The sequence below is a fragment of the Mycena indigotica genome (genome assembly GCF_014461135.1).
Source record: "Mycena indigotica strain 171206Taipei chromosome Unknown Mind.scaff0007, whole genome shotgun sequence".
Classification (NCBI taxonomy): Eukaryota; Fungi; Basidiomycota; class Agaricomycetes; order Agaricales; family Mycenaceae; genus Mycena; species Mycena indigotica.
In genome coordinates, this window is record NW_023503006.1 from 2,157,220 (window position 1) to 2,177,226 (window position 20,007).

General features: G+C 49.5%; 10 protein-coding genes across 10 annotated transcripts; 3 read left to right on the forward strand and 7 right to left on the reverse strand.

Moving 5' to 3' along the window:
* Window positions 1-137: 137 nt before the first annotated feature.
* On the reverse strand, window positions 138-2,522 carry MIND_00842100 (Glycosyltransferase family 57 protein; the record flags this gene model as incomplete). Its single annotated transcript, XM_037365086.1, has 8 exons — window positions 138-567; window positions 613-1,134; window positions 1,182-1,344; window positions 1,391-1,475; window positions 1,526-1,700; window positions 1,748-1,910; window positions 1,963-2,348; window positions 2,401-2,522. 8 exons carry the CDS (start codon window positions 2,520-2,522, stop codon window positions 138-140), a joined length of 2,046 nt encoding a protein of 681 aa, XP_037218328.1.
* A 66-nt stretch (window positions 2,523-2,588) lies between these two features.
* On the reverse strand, window positions 2,589-3,507 carry MIND_00842200 (Glycosyltransferase family 57 protein; the record flags this gene model as incomplete). Its single annotated transcript, XM_037365087.1, has 10 exons — window positions 2,589-2,648; window positions 2,695-2,732; window positions 2,779-2,845; window positions 2,889-2,958; window positions 3,008-3,030; window positions 3,078-3,151; window positions 3,189-3,201; window positions 3,254-3,267; window positions 3,325-3,414; window positions 3,462-3,507. 10 exons carry the CDS (start codon window positions 3,505-3,507, stop codon window positions 2,589-2,591), a joined length of 495 nt encoding a protein of 164 aa, XP_037218329.1.
* Window positions 3,508-3,712: 205 nt separating this feature from the next.
* On the forward strand, window positions 3,713-6,398 carry MIND_00842300 (Glycoside hydrolase family 47 protein; the record flags this gene model as incomplete). Its single annotated transcript, XM_037365088.1, has 17 exons — window positions 3,713-3,861; window positions 3,910-3,922; window positions 3,971-4,111; window positions 4,162-4,180; window positions 4,224-4,429; window positions 4,475-5,068; window positions 5,111-5,137; window positions 5,185-5,297; window positions 5,342-5,366; window positions 5,419-5,597; window positions 5,646-5,684; window positions 5,734-5,790; window positions 5,839-5,886; window positions 5,934-6,123; window positions 6,174-6,234; window positions 6,287-6,306; window positions 6,351-6,398. 17 exons carry the CDS (start codon window positions 3,713-3,715, stop codon window positions 6,396-6,398), a joined length of 1,929 nt encoding a protein of 642 aa, XP_037218330.1.
* Window positions 6,399-6,614: 216 nt separating this feature from the next.
* Window positions 6,615-7,277, reverse strand: MIND_00842400 (uncharacterized protein; the record flags this gene model as incomplete). The annotated part of the gene is made up of 2 exons (XM_037365089.1): window positions 6,615-6,790; window positions 6,839-7,277. 2 exons carry the CDS (start codon window positions 7,275-7,277, stop codon window positions 6,615-6,617), a joined length of 615 nt encoding a protein of 204 aa, XP_037218331.1.
* A 309-nt stretch (window positions 7,278-7,586) lies between these two features.
* On the reverse strand, window positions 7,587-8,441 carry MIND_00842500 (Nas2-N domain-containing protein; the record flags this gene model as incomplete). Its single annotated transcript, XM_037365090.1, has 5 exons — window positions 7,587-7,617; window positions 7,669-7,757; window positions 7,807-7,914; window positions 7,969-8,169; window positions 8,223-8,441. 5 exons carry the CDS (start codon window positions 8,439-8,441, stop codon window positions 7,587-7,589), a joined length of 648 nt encoding a protein of 215 aa, XP_037218332.1.
* A 206-nt stretch (window positions 8,442-8,647) lies between these two features.
* On the reverse strand, window positions 8,648-9,321 carry MIND_00842600 (Ribonuclease P/MRP protein subunit POP5; the record flags this gene model as incomplete). The annotated part of the gene is made up of 5 exons (XM_037365091.1): window positions 9,292-9,321; window positions 9,088-9,247; window positions 8,903-9,040; window positions 8,771-8,854; window positions 8,648-8,718 (listed from the first exon to the last, which is right to left on the reverse strand). Exons 1-5 carry the CDS (start codon window positions 9,304-9,306, stop codon window positions 8,648-8,650), a joined length of 468 nt encoding a protein of 155 aa, XP_037218333.1. The 5' UTR covers window positions 9,307-9,321.
* A 229-nt stretch (window positions 9,322-9,550) lies between these two features.
* On the forward strand, window positions 9,551-10,863 carry MIND_00842700 (Aminotran-1-2 domain-containing protein; the record flags this gene model as incomplete). Its single annotated transcript, XM_037365092.1, has 3 exons — window positions 9,551-10,343; window positions 10,397-10,539; window positions 10,591-10,863. 3 exons carry the CDS (start codon window positions 9,551-9,553, stop codon window positions 10,861-10,863), a joined length of 1,209 nt encoding a protein of 402 aa, XP_037218334.1.
* A 113-nt stretch (window positions 10,864-10,976) lies between these two features.
* On the reverse strand, window positions 10,977-15,994 carry MIND_00842800 (DEP domain-containing protein; the record flags this gene model as incomplete). Its single annotated transcript, XM_037365093.1, has 10 exons — window positions 10,977-11,666; window positions 11,716-11,929; window positions 11,978-12,150; window positions 12,197-12,617; window positions 12,667-14,280; window positions 14,331-14,560; window positions 14,607-14,986; window positions 15,036-15,537; window positions 15,591-15,659; window positions 15,710-15,994. 10 exons carry the CDS (start codon window positions 15,992-15,994, stop codon window positions 10,977-10,979), a joined length of 4,578 nt encoding a protein of 1,525 aa, XP_037218335.1.
* A 47-nt stretch (window positions 15,995-16,041) lies between these two features.
* Window positions 16,042-18,527, reverse strand: MIND_00842900 (uncharacterized protein; the record flags this gene model as incomplete). Its single annotated transcript, XM_037365094.1, has 18 exons — window positions 16,042-16,196; window positions 16,244-16,308; window positions 16,357-16,446; window positions 16,498-16,597; window positions 16,645-16,763; window positions 16,815-16,861; window positions 16,913-17,092; window positions 17,139-17,252; window positions 17,300-17,318; window positions 17,365-17,425; window positions 17,474-17,538; window positions 17,584-17,629; window positions 17,675-17,695; window positions 17,750-17,865; window positions 17,910-18,092; window positions 18,218-18,286; window positions 18,341-18,458; window positions 18,512-18,527. The coding sequence occupies 18 exons, from the start codon at window positions 18,525-18,527 to the stop codon at window positions 16,042-16,044; spliced, it is 1,584 nt and encodes a 527-aa protein (XP_037218336.1).
* Window positions 18,528-18,687: 160 nt separating this feature from the next.
* MIND_00843000 (V-type proton ATPase subunit) lies at window positions 18,688-19,957 on the forward strand (the record flags this gene model as incomplete). The annotated part of the gene is made up of 5 exons (XM_037365095.1): window positions 18,688-18,720; window positions 18,767-18,866; window positions 18,917-19,088; window positions 19,136-19,314; window positions 19,362-19,957. The coding sequence occupies exons 1-5, from the start codon at window positions 18,700-18,702 to the stop codon at window positions 19,955-19,957; spliced, it is 1,068 nt and encodes a 355-aa protein (XP_037218337.1). The 5' UTR covers window positions 18,688-18,699.
* Window positions 19,958-20,007: the final 50 nt, after the last annotated feature.

Sequence of the window (20,007 nt, forward strand, 5' to 3'; positions counted from 1 at the left end):
AACTAATATGCACGTGATCGCTTCCTGAACATCATTTCTAGCATGTGACGTCAAAGCTTAAGCTGAGCATTGCTGCATTCAAGTTGGGATCTCAGTACCGTACTTAGAGGGTAATAAATTATGTTAATAACTGAATTCTACTTTTCGTCCAATGTAAAAGGTGCCCTCTTTCTTCCCTGTGCAGCGCCGATACTCGAAGGCCTTCTTGGAACAGATGCATCTTCAGTGACCACCACAGAGGTCCGACTCGGTCGACTACCGAGCGTGTCCAAGGCCCAACTAGCCTCTACACCACACTTGATGCTCCATAGCCATACCAGGCCGAAGACAGGTGTGCTAATCAGTACATTCAGTACAGGAAAGAGATCCGGATAACGCGCTGGTGGAGGGATCAAGAGCTCCAAAATGTGCAAGGAAATTGCAGCAGTGTAAACAGAGAGCGAGAGGACTTGGATGAAAGAACGTGGCGATAGCCGAAGCGGATTATAACCAAGTAAACGATTCCACAAGGCCAGCAACGCAAGATATTGAACCCCGAGTCCGTCACGTTTTAGCAGTGGCCACATGCTACAAACATTAACGATATGGGCCCAAGGAATACAGAGGACGAACCTGAATACGGCGATATTATTAGCCAATACTCCCCACCCAAAGACCGTAGAGTCGAGGGACGCGTTAGACAGAAGTAGCGTTATGGGAAGGAGGGGAACCAGAATGGTTTTCTCGTGTACCTGGAACGAGAAGAGAAAGAAGGACATTGAAGAGCTAAGCAACATATAAGGAAAGAGTGGGAGGATAGGTGTGTGTATGGAAGGCTTTTGGCTGCCGGTTAGACGCGTTTGCCAGGCCACCCGCAGTGCTATCACCACATTCGGAAGGAATCCAAGCACAGTTAGAGCTGTTGATAGTTTGATGAGGAGCGATCGCGATGCCCAATTTTTCCATTTGAAGACAACATTCGATGCACACCAAAAATTGGCAACTTTGTCTTCGAAAAGACCTCGAGCGAAGGGAAAGATGCGGGTGATGGGATCCAGGATGGTAGAAAGCGGCGCAAAAGGCGGAAGGAATGGAAGAAAGAGCACGATAAATGACAGTGAGGTGACCAACGCCAATTGGAGAAAAAGTTTGCCGCTACGAGTAAGATCAATAAATAATTTGGGGAGTAGAAAACCTGTTACCCATTGGCAGAACCAAGGTACAGACACTTTGCTAACAAGTATCCGCCGACCGCTGGTGCATAATACAAGGCCATCTGCTTGAAGCCGAGGCTGAGCACGAAAAAAACAGCACCCAGCATATCCAATTCGTAAGCGAATGCGTTCAGAGCCAGTAAAGTAAAGCCTACAACAATTATTTTTCAGCTTCACCCAAAATGGCATTGGCCTACCAAGCATCACGGAGTTATATTGAAAGTGACCAAAATCGATGATGAGCGACGCAGGTTGGAATAGTAGCGTGAGGAGAGCCAAATTCTATTACGCTGATATAAGATGGAAGAACCAGCCAAGTCCGACGACAATACCTGAGATCGTTTCGTTCGGGTGGCTTGCCAGGTTCTTGTGAAGAAGAATAGTGCCGGAACATAGACCAACGCGTCGAAGAACACGACTGTCGAACGCATAAACACTTTACTTGCTTCAGTTTCAATGCCTCGCGAATGGTCCAACGCGACCCATGTTGGATTTATTCTGTGTGCACTGTAAAGCTTCAGGAAATCATAGGTCAACTTGACAGGGTGACGCACACAAGGCCACAAAACCAAGATATATAGGCTGTTAGCGGAGGATAGTCGAGACCCCAGTATTGCAAGTCGTAGGTGTACCAACGTTGAAAAGGCAGGTGTGTCGTGAGTTCCATCCAATGCCGCTGAGCTTCGTAGTCGCCAAACATCGGAGGGGTTGAGAGTCCTAGAGTGATCGCGTCAAGCAACGAAAACGCGTCGACAAAAAACCAACTCACCAGAGTATGAACCCAGTCCGACGCACAATTTAAGGAGCGTTGAAGCAAGGAGCAAACAAGGAACAACCCAGCCCTTCACACCGCGTTTGTGCATCCACCTCACCCACCGCCTTCCCATCGCATGTTCTGGCTCCCGTTCCCGTTCTTCTGCAATGACGCTTGAGCTAAGCTGCGTCGGAATCTTGACATGGTGAACCCTTTCCGCAAGAGAATTAAATCGTTGTGTCGGAGAGATGGGGGAAACCGGACGTGATGAGCTTGCAGAGCCCAAGGATTGCACCCATTGCTGGGCACTGTGTTCTAGCAGATGCCTGTTGGGCGGTTGTCGTGGCGTCGGCGCTAGTATGGGCGGCCTTCCGAGTATTTCAGGTCGTTCATGTTCTGTCCTAGCCAAGAATATCAGGGCCAGTTGGACAAGGTAGACCGGGACTGCTTTACGGTAAACGGGTGAATGGAGGGGCGACAGACCGCATGGAGCGCATCGAGTTGACGGAGATTGTCCGCACTCGAATGGGCGATTTGCGGGGAGTGTCGGGCGGGAGGGCGGACAACTCCTCCATTGTGGTGGTGTAAACCAAACGGTCGTTGATGACACGAAGGATCACTAAGTAAATCTATGAACTCTACTAATCAACATCTGCGCCCTCCAGTAATGTCTCTCCATCCTCTGACAAAACTACGTTTTTCTTGAAAATGTTATATTCTACCTTATTCTATAACAACATCACTTACTGGATGAGAAGATGATTTGCCGACGTATTTTGTATGATCTATCCCATAGTCAGCGAATATCGAGGGGACTCCAAGTCGACTGACATCCATAGGCAAGTAGGAGTCCGTCAGAGTTGGTGAATTCAGTCCGAGAATAGGCCAGTGATTTACCCTTTCAACAGTAAGCTCAAGAGAACGACAAACATCATGCACACCATTCCAATGAGCTCAGACTTCATGTGAAGTATGTCGCCAGGGCGACCTGCGGGGCGAACAAAGGATGTCCTTGAATGTGGAATGAGAGAGAGAATCCCTTCAGAACGCGCAATAATACCCAATGTCAGTCGATACACCAGTCTACGTGAGCATTCGTCAAATTTCCTCGTATGATAAGGGATAATAACCATGTATTGACCCTTGGTAGCAACAGCAAGCGATCCGAGAGTGTCGGTCAGAGACAATATGAGCCCACCATGAACTATCAAGCATTAAGCGACAGGATGAAGACGGGACACAGAGCTGACCTGTCTAAACCAAATTTAGGAGGTTGCCGCCAGCTACTCAGTTGTTCATATCATACCCCAACCCGATTTACTAAAATTGGCACTGAACACCGTCGATAGAGAGATAAACAAAGCTGTCCCAACACACCATTGTACGGTTCCACTTGAAGAGACGCTGTAACTACGCCGGGTTTTGCTGAGATGAGCTTCAAGTTCGGAAAGCATTGCGCGTCGTGGCCTTTTTACATATGCGTAAAGACCCATATGCACACTAGGACAGCCGACCTTTATTCTCTAGGAATGATTTCCACACCCTTGCAGTGAATCGCATACAAGCAGCCATTCCCGTTGCCAGTCTCAAGTTATTATTGCTGCAAGCAGTCCAAGATGAGCACCAGAGATGAGTAGTTGAACGCGTTGGGCAGAAAGCGAAATTGTCGTACGAAATGATCGGAATCAAAAGATCGCATCATTGTGACCCCGCACTGCACTTAGACTTTTACACCTCCCCCTCAAGCTAGTTGGCCACCACAAAAATGAGCTCGCAACTTCGGCAACGCAAGAAGCCGAAGAGCGTTGCGCCAGAGCCGCCAACATACCGGCCTGAACACCAGTCCAAAGCTGATTTCGAAGCCAGCTTGTTCATTAAAATTATTATACCGCCCATCCTATTCTGTGTTGCGATGCAAGTCCCAAATCTTCGTGGAATATACGTTGACTGATCATACTGTAGTCTTTACTTTATTGTAGGCCTACACTTTGCAGCAATAGACCGTTTACCTCACCGTTTCAAGGCTCCCAAAGTATTTCACGACGCATTCCAAGCCTTTATGGGCTACGATGATAATGAAATGACTCGCATGTTCCCTGGGACTGTGCGTACGGAAATTGTCGCAGACATTCCGAAAAGGGATGCGGTCGTCCAAGCCTTCCAGGTATTTTGCTCTCTGCCGTCTGTACTCTACACCTAACATAATCTCATTAGCACGCCTGGCTGGCGTATGGTGGGCCTCGCCTCTTTACGATGCCCAAACTAACGTTCTATAGAACGGGATGCTATGGGAGCGGACGAGTACCATCCTATAAGCCGAGAAGGCACCAACCTGACTTCTGCTGGTGGGATCGGTTATACCGTGGTGGATTCACTCGACACGATGCTGCTGATGGGGCTCGACGAGGAATACACACGTGCGCGTGGATGGGTTGCCACTAAAATGACCTTCGACCGAGACGCGTCGTTTAATACGTTTGAGGTATGATCCCGTCTTCTGCTCCGAGATTATGTTGAACTTGATCAGACTACAATCCGGGTCCTTGGTGGCCTGCTTTCTGCCTACCATCTTGCTGGGAATGATACGCTTTACTTGAAGAAGGCCGTTGACCTTGCGGAGCGTATCCTGCCAGCATTTAACACTCCCGAAGGCTACCCATTGACCAACATTAATTTGGCGCGTAGGGAAGGAATGATTGACCCAGGATTCCCAGAGTTCGTGAGCTCAGCAGAGATTGCAACACTACAACTGGAATTCCGCTACCTCACCCTGCTCACCCGCAACCCAATCTACTGGGAAAAAGTCGAAGCTGTTAGTGTAAAATGCGCCTCTAAATACCGGCTGAACTGTTCCGCAGGTAATGCATACAATGCGCAAGAATCTCATGCCGCATGGTTTGGCTTCTATCTTCCTCAAGCAAGTTTCTTTCTCCTCGCCCTCGCCCCGCATTGGATGCTTACTCTGGCCAATAGCTGGCACACCGGTGAATTTGCGCTGTCTGCTGTGCGACTTGGATCTCGTGCGGACTCTTATTATGAATATTTATTGTCAGTCGCGCTAACCTTGAATCGTTTCCACTGGTCTGATCGTTTTGCAGGAAGCAATATATCCAAACTGCAAGTACTTCAATTCAAACAGTGACGAGGTCTTACCTAGCTATAGAACAATACGGAAAACTTTTATCGAGAGGTACAACCCATTCGTTTCTCCCTGTGGTTACTGGAATTATCACATAGATGTACGACAATGCAATGACTGCTATCCACAAGACCCTCATCAAGAGGAGCGTCTCTTCCAATATGGTCTATACGTCCGAACTCATACCTGAGCAGAACGGAAAGGGCGACATGTATGTTTCTTGTTCAATGCTCAAACTCTACTAAACAAGTCTAGCTCCTGGCGTTTAACGCCCAAACAGGTACCAGGACTTGGCAATTTGCTAAATCAATTCCATCCTCATTCAACCATAGGATCACCTCGTTTGTTTCCTAGGAGGCTCTCTGATGCTGGGTGCCACCACCACCGGCGCGCTAGTACATCCGGTTTCCATTCCGCCTCGACAACATGAGCTGTCCGAGCAGGGCAAACGAGACTGGAAAACCGGAACAAGTCTCGTCAAAACATGCATGGACACGCACGATACTGCCACGTTAGTTTCCTCGATTTGTTTATTGATTCGACTAATAGAGGATTACAGTGGTCTTGCCCCAGAAATTGCCCACTTCCGTATTGCAAGGTATGGGTGCTGTCTTGCCCTTTGCAGCGCAGTATTGATATGACTTTAGTGACGGTATGGGCCATGATGCGCGGTTCCCAAGTGATTGGTATATTAAAGGAGCCCAGTACGACCTACCTTCATCTTCATAATAACGCGCAAACTCACGTTACAGTCAACGACCCGATGAGCTGCCTCCGTATGATGCACGTTACATCCTTCGGTATACTTTTCTCGTAAGTTGACTAAGCATATCTCACTACTTTGCAGCCCCGAAACCATCGAATCCCTGTTCATTGCGTATCGTCTCACCGGGGACGAGAAATATCGCAACTGGGCCTGGCGCATTTTCTCCGCCATCGAGACGCACTGTCGTGTCGAAACTGGCGGGTACGCCAGCATCATCAACGTTGATGAAATACCGTCGCGCAAGGAAGATAAGATGGAGACGTTCATGCTTGTTTGTCCCTCGTTTGATCAACTTGGAACTAGACTAACGACAGCGAACAGAGCGAAACGCTCAAGTATCTTTATCTTATATTTTCTGATGAAAGCGTGCTTCCTCTGGACAGTACGTATTCTTGTTGAAGCGTTGCCATCTCTAGCTGACGCGTTTCTTCTAGAATACGTGTTCAACACCGAGGTAAGAGTCAGTTCGATTTCTAATTTGTCGCTGACGCGTTGCAGGCCCATCCCCTTCCCATATTCTCTATACCTGAAGGCCTTATGTCATAATAACCCTGGAATCTAATTTATTTGCACCCCTTCCCAATCGAGGGTTTGAGCACGTTCATAGGCATAATCATATATTCGGCATAAGGCAAGTCTACTGACGGGGTATGTGTTGTTACAACAGATTCAAGTATATTTACAGTCTAGGGTGTCAATGAGTCCGGTCAATAAGGTGTGTTTGTTACAATATATGCTGCAATGAATGTTGGTCTGGATAACTTATTTGATGTTCATTAGGACTTGAGCGTACGACGGCGCCTTGGTCGTGGTATTTGCACCAGACTCATCATCGACGCCATAAATATGCTCCCAAGGTTCTTCAACGATAAGGTCACGGGGCATCATATCATCAAGAGGGATGACCGAACGAGGAGGGATGACGACAAAATCGCTCGCTTTGGCAAGTCAGAAAGCAGTGCCTTGCGCCGGGTAAATGGGCGTACCTGTGGCCTTGCGAGGCTTGCGGAATGTTGTCATCAGGTCACCCAGTTTCAACTGGATGGGCTGTGTTGGGTCCGGTGTTATCCCGCCGAATGACGCGACTTTGGCGGCATGGTAGACTGGCTCGTCCTCCAGCAGGTCGACTTCCTCTGGCCTGAGTAATTTGGTCTTCTCAGAGCCAGGTTGGAATGCGTTCTTGCGCGAAGAGGTATACGTGTCGCCCTTTGCTAACGCTGCCCAGCCGCGTTGCCCCTTGAGGGCCCTCATCTTGACCAAGTCTGCGGCCTTCTTCACCCGCTGACGGTCATGCTCGTAGGCCCGTTGGTCTTTGACACTGGGCGCGGCTGACACAGTCACCACCGAACGAGCATCCTTATCTGCAACAACAGGAGTCGAAGCAGCAACAGGAGCTGCGAGGGGGGTGGTGGTCGAAGGAGACATGACAAAGCAGGGTCAGCGGCACAAGACGAGTTCTGGTTAGTGGTGGTGGTTTGTTGGAGGGTCGAGCGATAAGTAACGCGACTAAATACCTCATCTATCTCCACATGCGTGACACCGATCGTGTCTTAGCTCAATAAGGCCGCCTTCCTCCTGTGGGATTTACACGTCCGAGAAGCGCAATGCCGAGTCAGAGGGTGCCTATCTGAGCGTGATATGACCAGCGAACGAGCCTACCAAGCCGACCACTCGGATTAGGGGACGCCCGTGCGTTGAACACGTTCATAGCATTAACAATAGCGCAAACAGGCATCACGGAGGTGAATACGGAACAATATGGCAACTAGATGCTTCAAGTTAATGGTCGGGCCGATGGCTATTACAGCGAACGCACCCAAGTAACCCTCGACCACTCCAACGTTTGGGAACCAGAGTTAATGTCATACCCTCCCCTTGTCGCAGCACCCTTAACAGTATGGATTTCTAGCTGGCTTGAGCAAGATAACAGTGAATGACAATCACGGTGGCGCACATTCTCGTTGTCGTTCACGACATCAACTAGCGCACGCAGGGACGATGTCCTGAACGAGCTTTGTGTCAAGTTATCGAACTGGAAAATGAGGTCTTCACGCAGCAAACCCTGAACATCGTAAGCGACTATGACTATCTATCTATGAAGATTTATAGCACGCACCGCTTCTGCTGCTGGACTCCCTGGGCTCACCCCATCGACTTTGGCGAAAGGCTTTCCGTGCCGGACTACGATGCCAGTAACCGGGGGGTTTGGCTGTGTGACAGAAGGATCGTACACGAGCTGGAGAACGTTTGCGAGTTGCTCCATAACCAAATTGCGGTCGTTTCTCAGCTCGATGATACTCTTGCGCGAGTTCCTGACCTAAGACCAATGTAGGTGCCAGTCGACATTGGAATTTATTGAGAACTATGCACACGATAAATATCGACATCGGGTCTTGGAAAACCCTCAGCATCGACCAACGGGCTGTCCATGGTAACCCCCTCGTCTGCGAGTTGGGTCGCGTGGAATTGAAGATGGCTGTCGATCTCGTCTTTACGTTGCATAAGCGCCCGAGCAATCTCGATTGGAGTAGGTGGTGTTGCCATCGGCTGCTGGGGAATCTGCATTTGCTCAGCAAGACTCGTTGCCATTGTGGACGCGTGTCAGAAAGTAAAGGTCACTCCATGTCACAGCTAGATTACTCGAATCTGAATCGACATACGCGTCGTCCTGCAAGTATAGCTACAACCAAATATAGTTCGTAATCGTCGTGTGCTGGACAGGCTCGCACTGACCCATCAACCACAACAACGGAGGTCGAGCCTGGGTAAAACCGGCAAAATCAATCCTGGAGTGCTCAATCCTGGAGTGCTTGGATTTCTGCATTGATAGTTTCTAGTTTTGCGTCATAAGAGTCTTGATATGCGCCTGGAAGTGAGCCAGTCAGCGGGATCTATGTAATTAAGAACATATCGCCTACTGGCTGTCTTGGCTTGCGCTCGAAAGCGTGCAACTATTTCTCTGTTGTGCGTTATCGCCGCTAGCTGTGTGTGTTTTATAGTTCCTAGTCCGGAGTTAAGCTACATTCTCTCAGAAACGGTGGGAAACATACCGGAGAGGTGAAGAACATTTGGAATGTAGCGACGACCTTCGATGGCAGTGAGCAATGTGACTGCAGCCCACGCAATCTTATGGGGCTCCCGGCCGACGCGGATGATACAAATGTTGGTCATGGGGGAATAATACTTGACTAGAGAAGTGAGCTCCAGCTCCTTTGAGAGGGAGACAGCTGCAAACCTGACAGCGACAGCCCCACTGAGCCCCAACCCACGTCCCCAAAGTTTGTTAACACGCTCTGCCGAAGAGCAGCAAATATCTTCTGGCCGTCAAGTGCGGGAGCAGTAGCAGTTGTTGAGGAGTCAACGACAGCGATGAACTCGACCAGCAGCCATCTGTTCTTGAAGTGTCTAAGATAATTGCGATTGAGTATGTCGTATGTACCTTGAAGCGAACCATGACAGTCAAGAGCAAGAGCGCGTTTGATCGCCGACTAAAATGGGTCCTCTGCCCCATAACTTGCGTTCTGCCCCCAGTGTAATAAAGACACGCGTTGTCAGTCGGTGTATGTTTGTCTTTGACGCGCCACATCCCCCCAACATTCTCCTATATGCGAGGAGAGAAGCAACTAACTCGGATCCAGGGCTTGGCTCTCTCACAACTTAACTCGGCAAGGGCGAAGCCTTCGTTAAACCACCTAAGGATGACCAAAACCGCGATCCCACAAAGCAGTTTGGAGGCCCATCTGCTTGCTGCTCTCCAATCGCGCGAGGAGAGGGGAATCAGACGCAGACTCCCAGAACCGACCAGTTTGTCCTCTTCTCTCCGCGCCAATCTGGTCGATTTCAGCTCCAACGACTACCTCTCCCTGGCCACCTCACCCATCCTACGAAAAAACTTTGTCCAAAAGCTACAATCATCACCCGATGTCCTTGGCTCCGGAGGGTCGCGGCTTCTTGTGAACGGAGAGGCGCATAGTGACCTCGAAGCGCGTCTTGCCCAATTCTTCGCCTCCCCCGCCGCTATACTCTTCAACTCAGGCTTCGATGCAAATGTTGGGTTCTTTTCCTGTGTTCCCCAAATAGGCGACGTCGTCGTTTATGACGAGTACATCCACGCCTCCGTCCACGACGGCATCAGGGCCTCCCGCGCCCGTGGCGCTCACTATTCATTCGAACACAACTCCCTCCCGCAACTCCGCTCCTTACTCAAAAAACTGATTTCTGAGCGGCCGGAACTCCAAACCGGCCAGAGCAGTCTGTTTGTCGCAGTCGAGAGTCTTTACAGCATGGATGGCACCTTCGCCCCCCTTACCGAGATCGTGCAAACACTCGAAGATTATTTCCCCCAAGCAAATGGATTCCTCGTCGTCGATGAAGCGCACGCGACTGGTATATACGGGCCACAGGGCCGAGGTCGTGTTGCTCAGCTCGGTTTGGAGGATAAAGTCTTGGCACGGCTCCACACGTTCGGAAAAGCTCTCGCTGCGACGGGGGGTATGTTCCGGTTTTTCTTTTACTTTTTGGTGGAACCTCATCAGATCGCGCAGCCGTTTTGCTAACAAATCCACTAATTCGCGACTATCTACTCAACTACGCCCGTTCACTAATCTACACTACATCTCTCAGCCATGCCAATATCATAGCCGCAGACAGTTCTTTCGACATGCTAGTTGACGGGACCGCACACAAGGCAAGTCCAAAGCAACCAATCCATTGCGATGCGCTGACGTGACCCACCCAGTTGTCGAAAAATTTGTTAGATTTGTCACGATATCTTATCAGCAGTTTGACTCCCCAATTACGCGACATTCCCCTCCACATTCTTGCACTTCCGGCAGACATCCACCTCAACCCCGTCCCATCGCCCATTATTCCCATTATGACAACACGCCCCCCGCCCTCTTTCAGCCTACCTACTCGATCTCGGAATGAACGCACGCCCCATTACTTGGCCGACGGTGCCAAAGGGAAAAGATCGTGTTCGAGTCTGTCTTCATGCGGGCAATACTCGTGATGATATTGACCGTCTGGTTGATGGCATGATGGCGTGGGCCAGGAAGGAAAATGCTCAAGACGCTCGTGCACCTCGAGTGCTTGGCAAATTGTAACTTATAAATATCTCATTCTCTAGATAGATAGCGGTGGCGGTTCTTCGGGTATCGGGCCCAGTAATGCCATCTCCTCCTCGTAGAATGCCCGCAGACCCTGCTCATCAGAACAGAAGTTTTGTAGAGCGACACGGATGTTATCTGCTGCCGCTGCCGGTTGGTGTTCTTTGCTTTTAGACGTTGTCCCCATCCGACCAGGAGCCATAAGGCGATTCGTAAGGAATAGGAACCCCCTTTCCCCGCCAAGGACTTGTACGAAGGCGACGCCAGAACGATGCACGAACTGTGAGTAGTCGAAAGGCGAACGGCGGTAGGAGTAAACAACGTCGACTTGAGGCGGATAAAGCTTGGCAGCCTCGATATCCACAATGAAGTCAAACCGACGAAGGAGCGCGTATTCGAAATACTGGTCTGTGTGGGTCCCCAATGGCACTCGTTTTTCCAGATCAGGCACAACAGGCGGTGCAACAGCGAGTCGGAGAGGGAAACACGACTGGAAAGCATTCCTTTCGCGAATATCACTGATTTGCGTCACATAAGCTTCCACAAGCTTCAGTCCATAACGTTCGATGGTACGACTCCATTGACGCAGCTGATCCTCAATGCAGCGGGCTGTTGTACCAATCCACTGCAGCTCGAAATGGAACACGGTCCCAGGATTATGTATGAGGTCGTGATGTAAAATGACACTTTCTGCTTGGTCGCTTCGCTAAAAAACATATCAACACCCACAGTAGCGCAAAAGGGGAACGTAAAACCTTGTTGGGGTCAATGTCGATGACCATACTCTGACTCAGAATTAGACGTCGTTTATTTTGACGAGGACTGAAATTGCGCGAGTTGGCTGATGGTGTTGGGGGTACAGTCCCAGAAGCTCGAGGATCGATGCTTCCGATCAATCTACGCGACCCAAACCACCCACGAGGAGTAACCGGGACAGCATACTCGCCTTTGAATCGGTAAAAATACTGTCTGTTGCAGGGGATCAGATTAACTCGATCTCTGACTCTTATTGCTCACCCATCTAGGAAGTTGTGGTTGCCTCTACAATGCTCGAACAAGCCCTGCTCTTCTAGTTTGATGCCCCATTCTGTTGCTTGTGCCCGTGACGAGATATCTCTGAACTCGCGAACGAGCCACGAAACAACGTCATGGCCAGTAAAAGAGTTAGGATATTGAGTTTTGTGCCAAACCTGGCGGATTTCAGTGACTCAACTATCGCAAAGAACATCAACAAACATAATGTTTGATTGGCACCCCGCCATCTGAACGCATAGCTTTGGCAACTGCGGCTAGCGACATTTCCGAAATTTCCTTCTCGCTTTTCATGTTCTTTTTCAGAGGACCAGCTGTATGGATTTGGTCAAGTTGCTCCATAAGTGCTTCGTCGAGCACAGAAACCGCGGGATTCAGGGTGGTCAAAAGGAACCTGACGTTTGGTGCAGGTTCTTCGTCAGGGGACTGCCATCGCAATTTGGTGAACTGTTCAGCAAGCTTCTCGATACCGAGAATACGGGTTTCCTCTTCATTCAGTTGTTCGTCGGATGGCCCGAGGTCTGTCGATGGAGGGTCGAACGTAGGGATGACTACGAAACGCGTCCGCCAGTACCGGAGAGACTCATTGAACTGATGGCCATATCCTATAATCAGCATATCAAGGCTATAATCTTCAATTTTTCACCAACCAAGACTTGATATAGAAAACACACCTGTTCCATCCATAGTTTTCTAACCCGTGAGAGTTGAAAACGGTCTTCTGTTCCGTGTAGCCACCACCCAATTTCGGCCAAATAAGGCACTCGTATGAGAATGGACGAGTCTGTGGCATCCGACGGACATACCTCCTGACCTGGATGGTCTCGTCTTGTGAGGCGTAGGCAATTCGATGAATTTCGTTCGACATGCACAAGTATACCGGTGAGTCAAGAGCGCTTCGGAGAACATCGGCAGCTCCTTTCGGTCTAGGCTTTTCGTCCTCCACAAATGATTTCCCGCGTCGCAATGGGTTGCTGCTATGACCATGACTCTCCAATCCACTTGTGTTTGACTTGCTCGGGTCCCGAAGTATGAACTGAAAGCCTTGTGCAAGCCGAACCGCAGCCATACCACGCATCACTACCAAAGCCCACTCACGACGCATGGCTTCAGTTGCTGCTCCTTTTTTGGGTTGTTGTGTTCGCTTGACCATGAAGGAATGCATTTCTGCTGGATCCAGAACAAAGTCGTAGGAAAACATGTCGTACGAGGTTTCTAACTCATGAGCACTCGGAAAATAGGAAACAGTCAGCGGGAGGCACGCGGGAGTGACGATAGATGACCATTTAATGTCGTGTTTGAACAATGGTTCAGGAAATATATGCTCCCAGCGTCTGGCGAGAGTAGATTGGGTGTATGTCACGTTAGATTCTAAACGTGAAGGATTTGTTGGTACGGTTGAGGAAGAGGGAAATGATGACGAAGTAGATAATGGAACCAAGACACTCCGCCGTTTTCCGAAGCTGGCTTCATCGCGAGGGGGCGTGTTCAAGGGTGATTTCCGGGTAAATGAAGTCCGATGCGGTGTTAGGGAATCATCCTCAAGTGTGCGTCCTCCCGATTGGGACTTAGACTGGTCGTGGCTAGCTCTGATTGGCACGGGAGCTCTTGATATCGTCGCTGCAGGACTTGAAACCAGGGTCACAGAAGACGAAAACGAGATAATTCCAGAGATAGAGGCGGATGCTGATGCTGAGACGGAGCTTGTTTGGGGCTCACTCGGCGTGCTTCGGAATGGATTGAATAGCCATGATGGTGCTAACTTGGAAGCAACTGATCCCGTACGCTTGATGGCTTTTATCGAGGTTGATGACTGACTTGACCGGATAGACCGCAGAGATGATTGGGACGGAGACTTGCTAAGGCCACCGCTGGGGGCAACAGCAGAAACAACCGATGTTCCATCAACGGACTTTTCGGGAGGTAGTTCGCGATGGACGGTTTTCGGGCTCACTTCTGTGATTCCTCCTGTCCCAAGTCTTGTGCTCCTATGTGGCATTCGTTTCTCCGCAATGCGCTGAGTAGACCCTGGTGTCACTGAAAACCACGGATCGCGATACAAAGAAGGGGCAGTCAAAGCCTTGGATTCAGGTTTGAGTGCGAAAATGTTGAGGTCAAACTGGTCCGCTTCTGGCTTGGTTATGGCGGGAGGGCTATCACCATCCCAGAGTGGGCTGCCTGTTGTGGTATTCGACAGCGGTAGGAATGGGACTTCTATTCCCGAAACAACGTCGTGCTCCAGCAGACCTAGCATCTGTATCTCGTGCATTTTTGCTCGAGCAATGAACCTGTTTAATTGTTGGTCGAAATTATGATCGTCAATGAAAGCGCAACGAACCTATCCTTGCGGAATGGCAAGTCCATCTGCTGGTCCCAGAAAGACACAAACACCCAAAATGGTTCCCACCAATACTCTCGTATGTTGTGGGTCGACTCAGTGATTTCATCATCACCGCCCCATAACGGATCAGCGGCGCGACCAGTTGCACCTGTGCCATCCTTGTTCCGCTCTGATGGGCCAACTTCTGGTCCGCGGAAACTGAATATCGGACTTTGGTGCAGGGGATGCTATTGAATTTGAGTGACAGCGGTGAAGAGACCGTAGGTACAAGACCTTTGCAAGACAGATGAGATCCAACCCAAAGCCCTGATCAAGCATCCGTGTCGTAGTTAGGCGTAAAAGCCGCTTTGAAACACGATAATAACCGGTTCCCGGGGTAATGACGATGGTGGCAGCGCCAGTAAGTGACAAAGAACGATCGATGTAGTGGGTTTCCGTTGGTGTGAGGGCCATGTTTAGTGCTTCGAGTAATGGTCCATCATGGGCATAAGATAAGCGCCCAACAAGACGGACTTGTTCTGGAGCGACCCCAGTCGATCCATCTTGGGATGCACGATGATAGTGATGTGTCAGCAGGATGTCGCGTTGAAAATCCCAGAAACTCGTCTTCAAGCTAACAAGTGTTGGCTTCCATTCATGAATGACCTCGAGATCTGTGGAGAACATTGAGAATGACCACGCAAGTATGCTACTCATACGAACCTGTTATAACCTTGTAAAAGTCTTTGTACCAGCATCCACCCTCATCACATTGCAAGGGACCGGCCGCATAGGTGATTTCTGTTTCGTCATAGTACACACGCGAGATGAGGACAATGGTCACGGTGTGGTTGGTGTTAGCCTCTCGCCACTTTGCAAACAAGGCTGGAAGGAAGGAATGGACAATCTTCTCGTTGTAGCGCTCCCCATCGCCAGCGAACTCCCACAATTCCCGGCAGACTTGGATGAAGATAGTAACCTTGGCGGAGAGCGAGCGGAAGATGGTTTTAGTCGCAGTCGTTACGCAAGCAGCGGAGACTTTCTTGCCACCGATATATATAGCGTGGATTTTTGCAGCGATCCCGCCAATGAACGCGACATCTTGGTTCACATAGACACACTGGTCCACAAGGTACTCTCCTAGCCTCCACATGTCACTGCGACCGAGATACTGGTCTTGAAAAATCATTTCCACGTAGTCCGCCGCGTGAATGGTAGGGTCGACCTTGTTAAACCCCAGAGTCAGCTTGAATATGTCCAAGCCAACTAAACAAGCACTTTGGTAACCAACACCTCTGTGTTGTTTTTCAGCTTGAAGGTGTCAGCTATGGGTTTGGGGATGGAAATCTAGATGGCGAGTTGAGTAAAGTGTTGCGGAAGTGCCAGATGATAGATACCTGGGAGCGAGACGAGCCTTCATCCTTTGGGACGAAGAAAAGGAAAGGTTCAGACCCTCCATGAGCGCTAACGGCGCTGAGCATGTCTCCTTCTCGCACACCAGGCCAAGCAGCATGGTTGAATGTGATCCCTCTTGAGGTTGTTAAATCGTGAACCCATGAATTCAAAACCTGAGTGTCGCCAACGACCAGAGGTGGGGCAGGCGGGACAGGGCGAATGGACTGGATAGTATTGGAGCGACGACGGCCATATGCTGGTTGAGATTCGCCACGCGTCGCAGACATTACTCACGTCCACGACGGTGGTCCAAACCCAAGGTGACCAAATAACATCAAACAACATATCGGTATTTTACGCTTCGGTCTCCAAGTTTAGTCGCCTCTTCCTCTGACTCTTCTTTTTCATCCAACGCATCACGCCGTTTGTTTTCACGAGACATCCAAGTGAACAAATAGGCGGCTACCAGAATTGCAAACAGTAAATAACCTGCAAAATAGAAATAAAAATGCAAGTACGAGTTGAGAACAACAAACCGATAGCGATAATATGCGGTTTTCTAAAGCGATGAGCTGACAAATCTGGTCGATATACCAGAACCCTAATGGGGGGCATTAGAAACAAGGCGACGAAGTCTTGAACTTCCTACCCCGCGATAGCGCCAATATCTCCAATTGTAATCTGCATGGCAACCGCAACCGCACGCTTGGTCTGCCCAGACACATTTTCACCAGGCCAGCTGAAGAAGAAGGCGCGTCAGATTTGTGAGATACCTGCGAAACCATCCAACCTCAGAAGCAACGCATTTCCAGTATACACTCCCGCAGCTGCAAAGTGAACTCCGACATATTGCGCGCCAGGAGTCGGTCCAGTTAAAACAACAATATAGCCTTTATATAAGTCAAGAAACCATTGTGAGTGGGCACCAGAGTCGTACCAATAATCGCAACCAAGGCAGCACCGATGATGAACGGTGCCCGAAGATTCACACGCGAGGAAGCCCAGACAGTAGCCCATATTGATAAGCTGGCCAGGGCGTTCGGAGGAACCGTCATGCTTGAGAAAGTCAATACACTGTTGTTGTTGTGCTAAACCAATTGAACTAACAGTTGGGCTTCCCAACTGGCGAAACCAAGACCAGCAATGATGGAAGGCTACAAAAAGTGTGAGTTTTTGGATGAAATGAAATTAGTCAAACAACGGACTAAGAACAGGCTCAAAGAGTATAAGACAAACGCAAACCCATGGAACAACAATGCATATCCCCAAACAAGATGATCCTTGAATGCTTGCGCAACGAAGGACCATTCAAATTTTTCTTCGCGGGACGCATCGGAGTCGGTTTTGAGACGAGCAAGTAGGCGAGCACGTTCTTCCTCGGTAAGCTGGTGGCGATTAGAGTGCAAAATAGATTATACCACGAATTCATACAAATGTTGCGCGATGGGACCAAGTAGGGACGATAAAATACGCCAATCTATCACTCTTCAGTTGTAACACGGGACGCAGAAGAAGAACGAACAACGAAACGGCCACAGTTATGACCTACTATGCGTTAGTAGTGAGTACCAACACCGAAAAGCCTTGCGCACCCCTTCTATAATGAAGATCCTAAAAAAATTCAGCTCGACGAGGGTCATTTTGCGAAGCTACCTACCATTCCCAGCCTTTCCGGCCCCCAACACCCTCCATCTTTCCGATAGCAAATGCCAAGATTCCTAGACTCGTCGTAAAAAGCCGGAGAGAGAGAGACAGAAGTTATCCACCACCAAATGCACCAGCTAATGCTGCTCCTCCGAAGAAAATACTAACGCGCATACTACGCTCCCGCCTAAAGACGATTAAATGCTGTTGGAATGCAGAATGAGCCATTTACCGACGATAATAGACTGAGAAGACATATATAACGCCAGGGAACAGTCCTAAAAAATCTCAGCTTTGCAATTTGAGGAGGGATTTCGACAGACCAGCTTCTGTGACTCCAAGCACTAGAATTATATTCAAGAAAGAGCTTGGCGACCAGGGTAAGGCAAAGGACCTACAAAATCGGATTCCAAAGAGCCCTGCCTGATTCTTGACCAGCCCTTGGCAGATACTCACTATTCCCCAGACCAACGTCAAGGTAGGAAGCCAAATTTGAGGGTCAAAACGCTTCAATCTGTGAACGGTGTCAAAAGGTTCAAAATATCAGATCGAGCGAACACGATCTTGAGATAGTCAGAGAGTAGCAGCAAATTGAGACGGAGCCTACGTACATTCGCCGGGACTTCAAACAGAACGTAGGCAACAAAATAAAGTGCAAGTGCCGTATTGTAGGACTGGTGACGATGAGTATGGTAAAAGGACCAAAGGTTGAGAGCTGACGGGAGCCGCAACATGCAAGTCCTAGAGGAGAAAGAGTGAGTCCATTACGCTTGTTTCGTCAGTAAGCAGCTTCACAGTCGTTAGGCCCAGAATCCTATCGGCACTCATTAGAATTTTTTATTCCAGTCAGTTATAATACAACAAACTTTGCATTGCCGATATTGGTGCGGTCCAGGAAGCTGAGCAGATATAGAAGAGTAAGGATGGGAATCAGACTAATGCCGTCAGGTCATCTTCGGCACTGGACAATAGAGAGCAGGAAAAAATACCGCAGATCCACCTTTCTGACCAATGCATCGTCGCCAGGCGCGTCGATAGATTCGAGAGCAACTTGAGACTCTGATAACGACTGATTCTTCTCTTCAACCGACATTGTGCGAGCTCGAACTGAGTGAGAGCGGAAGAGGCTGGTTTATATGTATGGCATTCGCGCCATTCACATCGCAATCGCGTCATACCGCTTTTGAAGGACAATTTACATTGAATGTAAGCCTGAGAGAGAATTGCTCTAATTTGCTGCGAGAGCGCATTTGAATGAACATTCATGTGCGAACCATCGTTGAACAGAGCAAGCGCAAATTGATCGCTAAGTGCTCACGTGGCTACTCGCGTCAAGCTCTCGACTGCGATGGAGGCATTGCTGTTCAATGTAAGTCACAATGCCATCCTTTCTTCTACTCTTCCAACGGTATTAGGTCGATGGGGGCTTTCTGGAAGCGATACTTCGAGGCTATAAGGCGGGAATCCTGACCCAGAGTCACTACGCCAACCTCTGCCAATGCGAAACCCTCGAAGGCATGTCTCTTCGATGCTTATAGCGACAAACCGTAACCCAACAACTCTAGACTTCCGGACTCAGCTTTCGGCAACCGACTACGGCAACTTTCTTGCGAACGAGCCCCTCCCGATCTCCACCTCCACCATCGCAGAGAAAGCGACCCAGATTCTCGTTAACCAATTCAACTATATCCGCACCAATGCAACAGAGCCCCTCAGCAAATTCCTCGACTATATCACGTATAGTGGCTCCTACCTCTATACGCTCAAGCTCACTAGCGCAACAGCTACGCATACATGATTGACAATATTGTCCTGCTGATTACTGGGACACTACACGAGCGGGATACACATGAACTTCTGGAACGATGCCACCCTTTGGGTGTTTTCGACACCATGCCCGCTTTATGTGTTGCAACTAACGTCGAGGAGCTTTACCAGAGTGTCTTGGTAGAGACGCCGTTAGGTGTGTAGACCACCGCCAGCCCCTTCCCGACTAATGCAACGATTCAGCTCCTTATTTCCGTGACTGTCTTTCGGCGTCGGACTTAGACGACCTCAACATCGAGATCATCCGTAACACAGTCTATAAAGCCTACCTCGAGGACTTTTACCATTACTGCACTTCCCTCGGCTCTCCCACCGCCGACGTCATGCACAAGATCCTCGATTTTGAGGCCGACCGCCGCACAGTCAATATCACCATCAACTCGTTCAACACAGAGCTAACCAAAGACCAACGGGCGAAGCTCTTCCCTGCTATCGGTCGTCTCTTCCCGGAAGGCAACAACCAACTCGCGAAAGCAGACGACATGGAGCAGGTCCGGCTGGTATGCGAAAACATCTCTGAATATCGGTCCTTCTTCTCCGACTCGACCTCGTCGGGCGGCGACGATGGTGATTCGTCTGCAGCCGCGCAGCTCGAAGACCGGTTTTTCACGACGGAGGTGCATCTTAACAAGCAGGCCTTCTTGCAACAATTCCAATATGGCGTCTTCTACAGCTACATGAAGCTGAAGGAACAGGAAATCCGCAACATCACGTGGCTGGCGGAATGCATCTCTCAAAATGCTCGCGACCGGATGCAGGACTATATACCAATCTTCTGAGCATTCCACGGACTTTGATTGTACATAGGTTTCCAAATAATGAATACAGC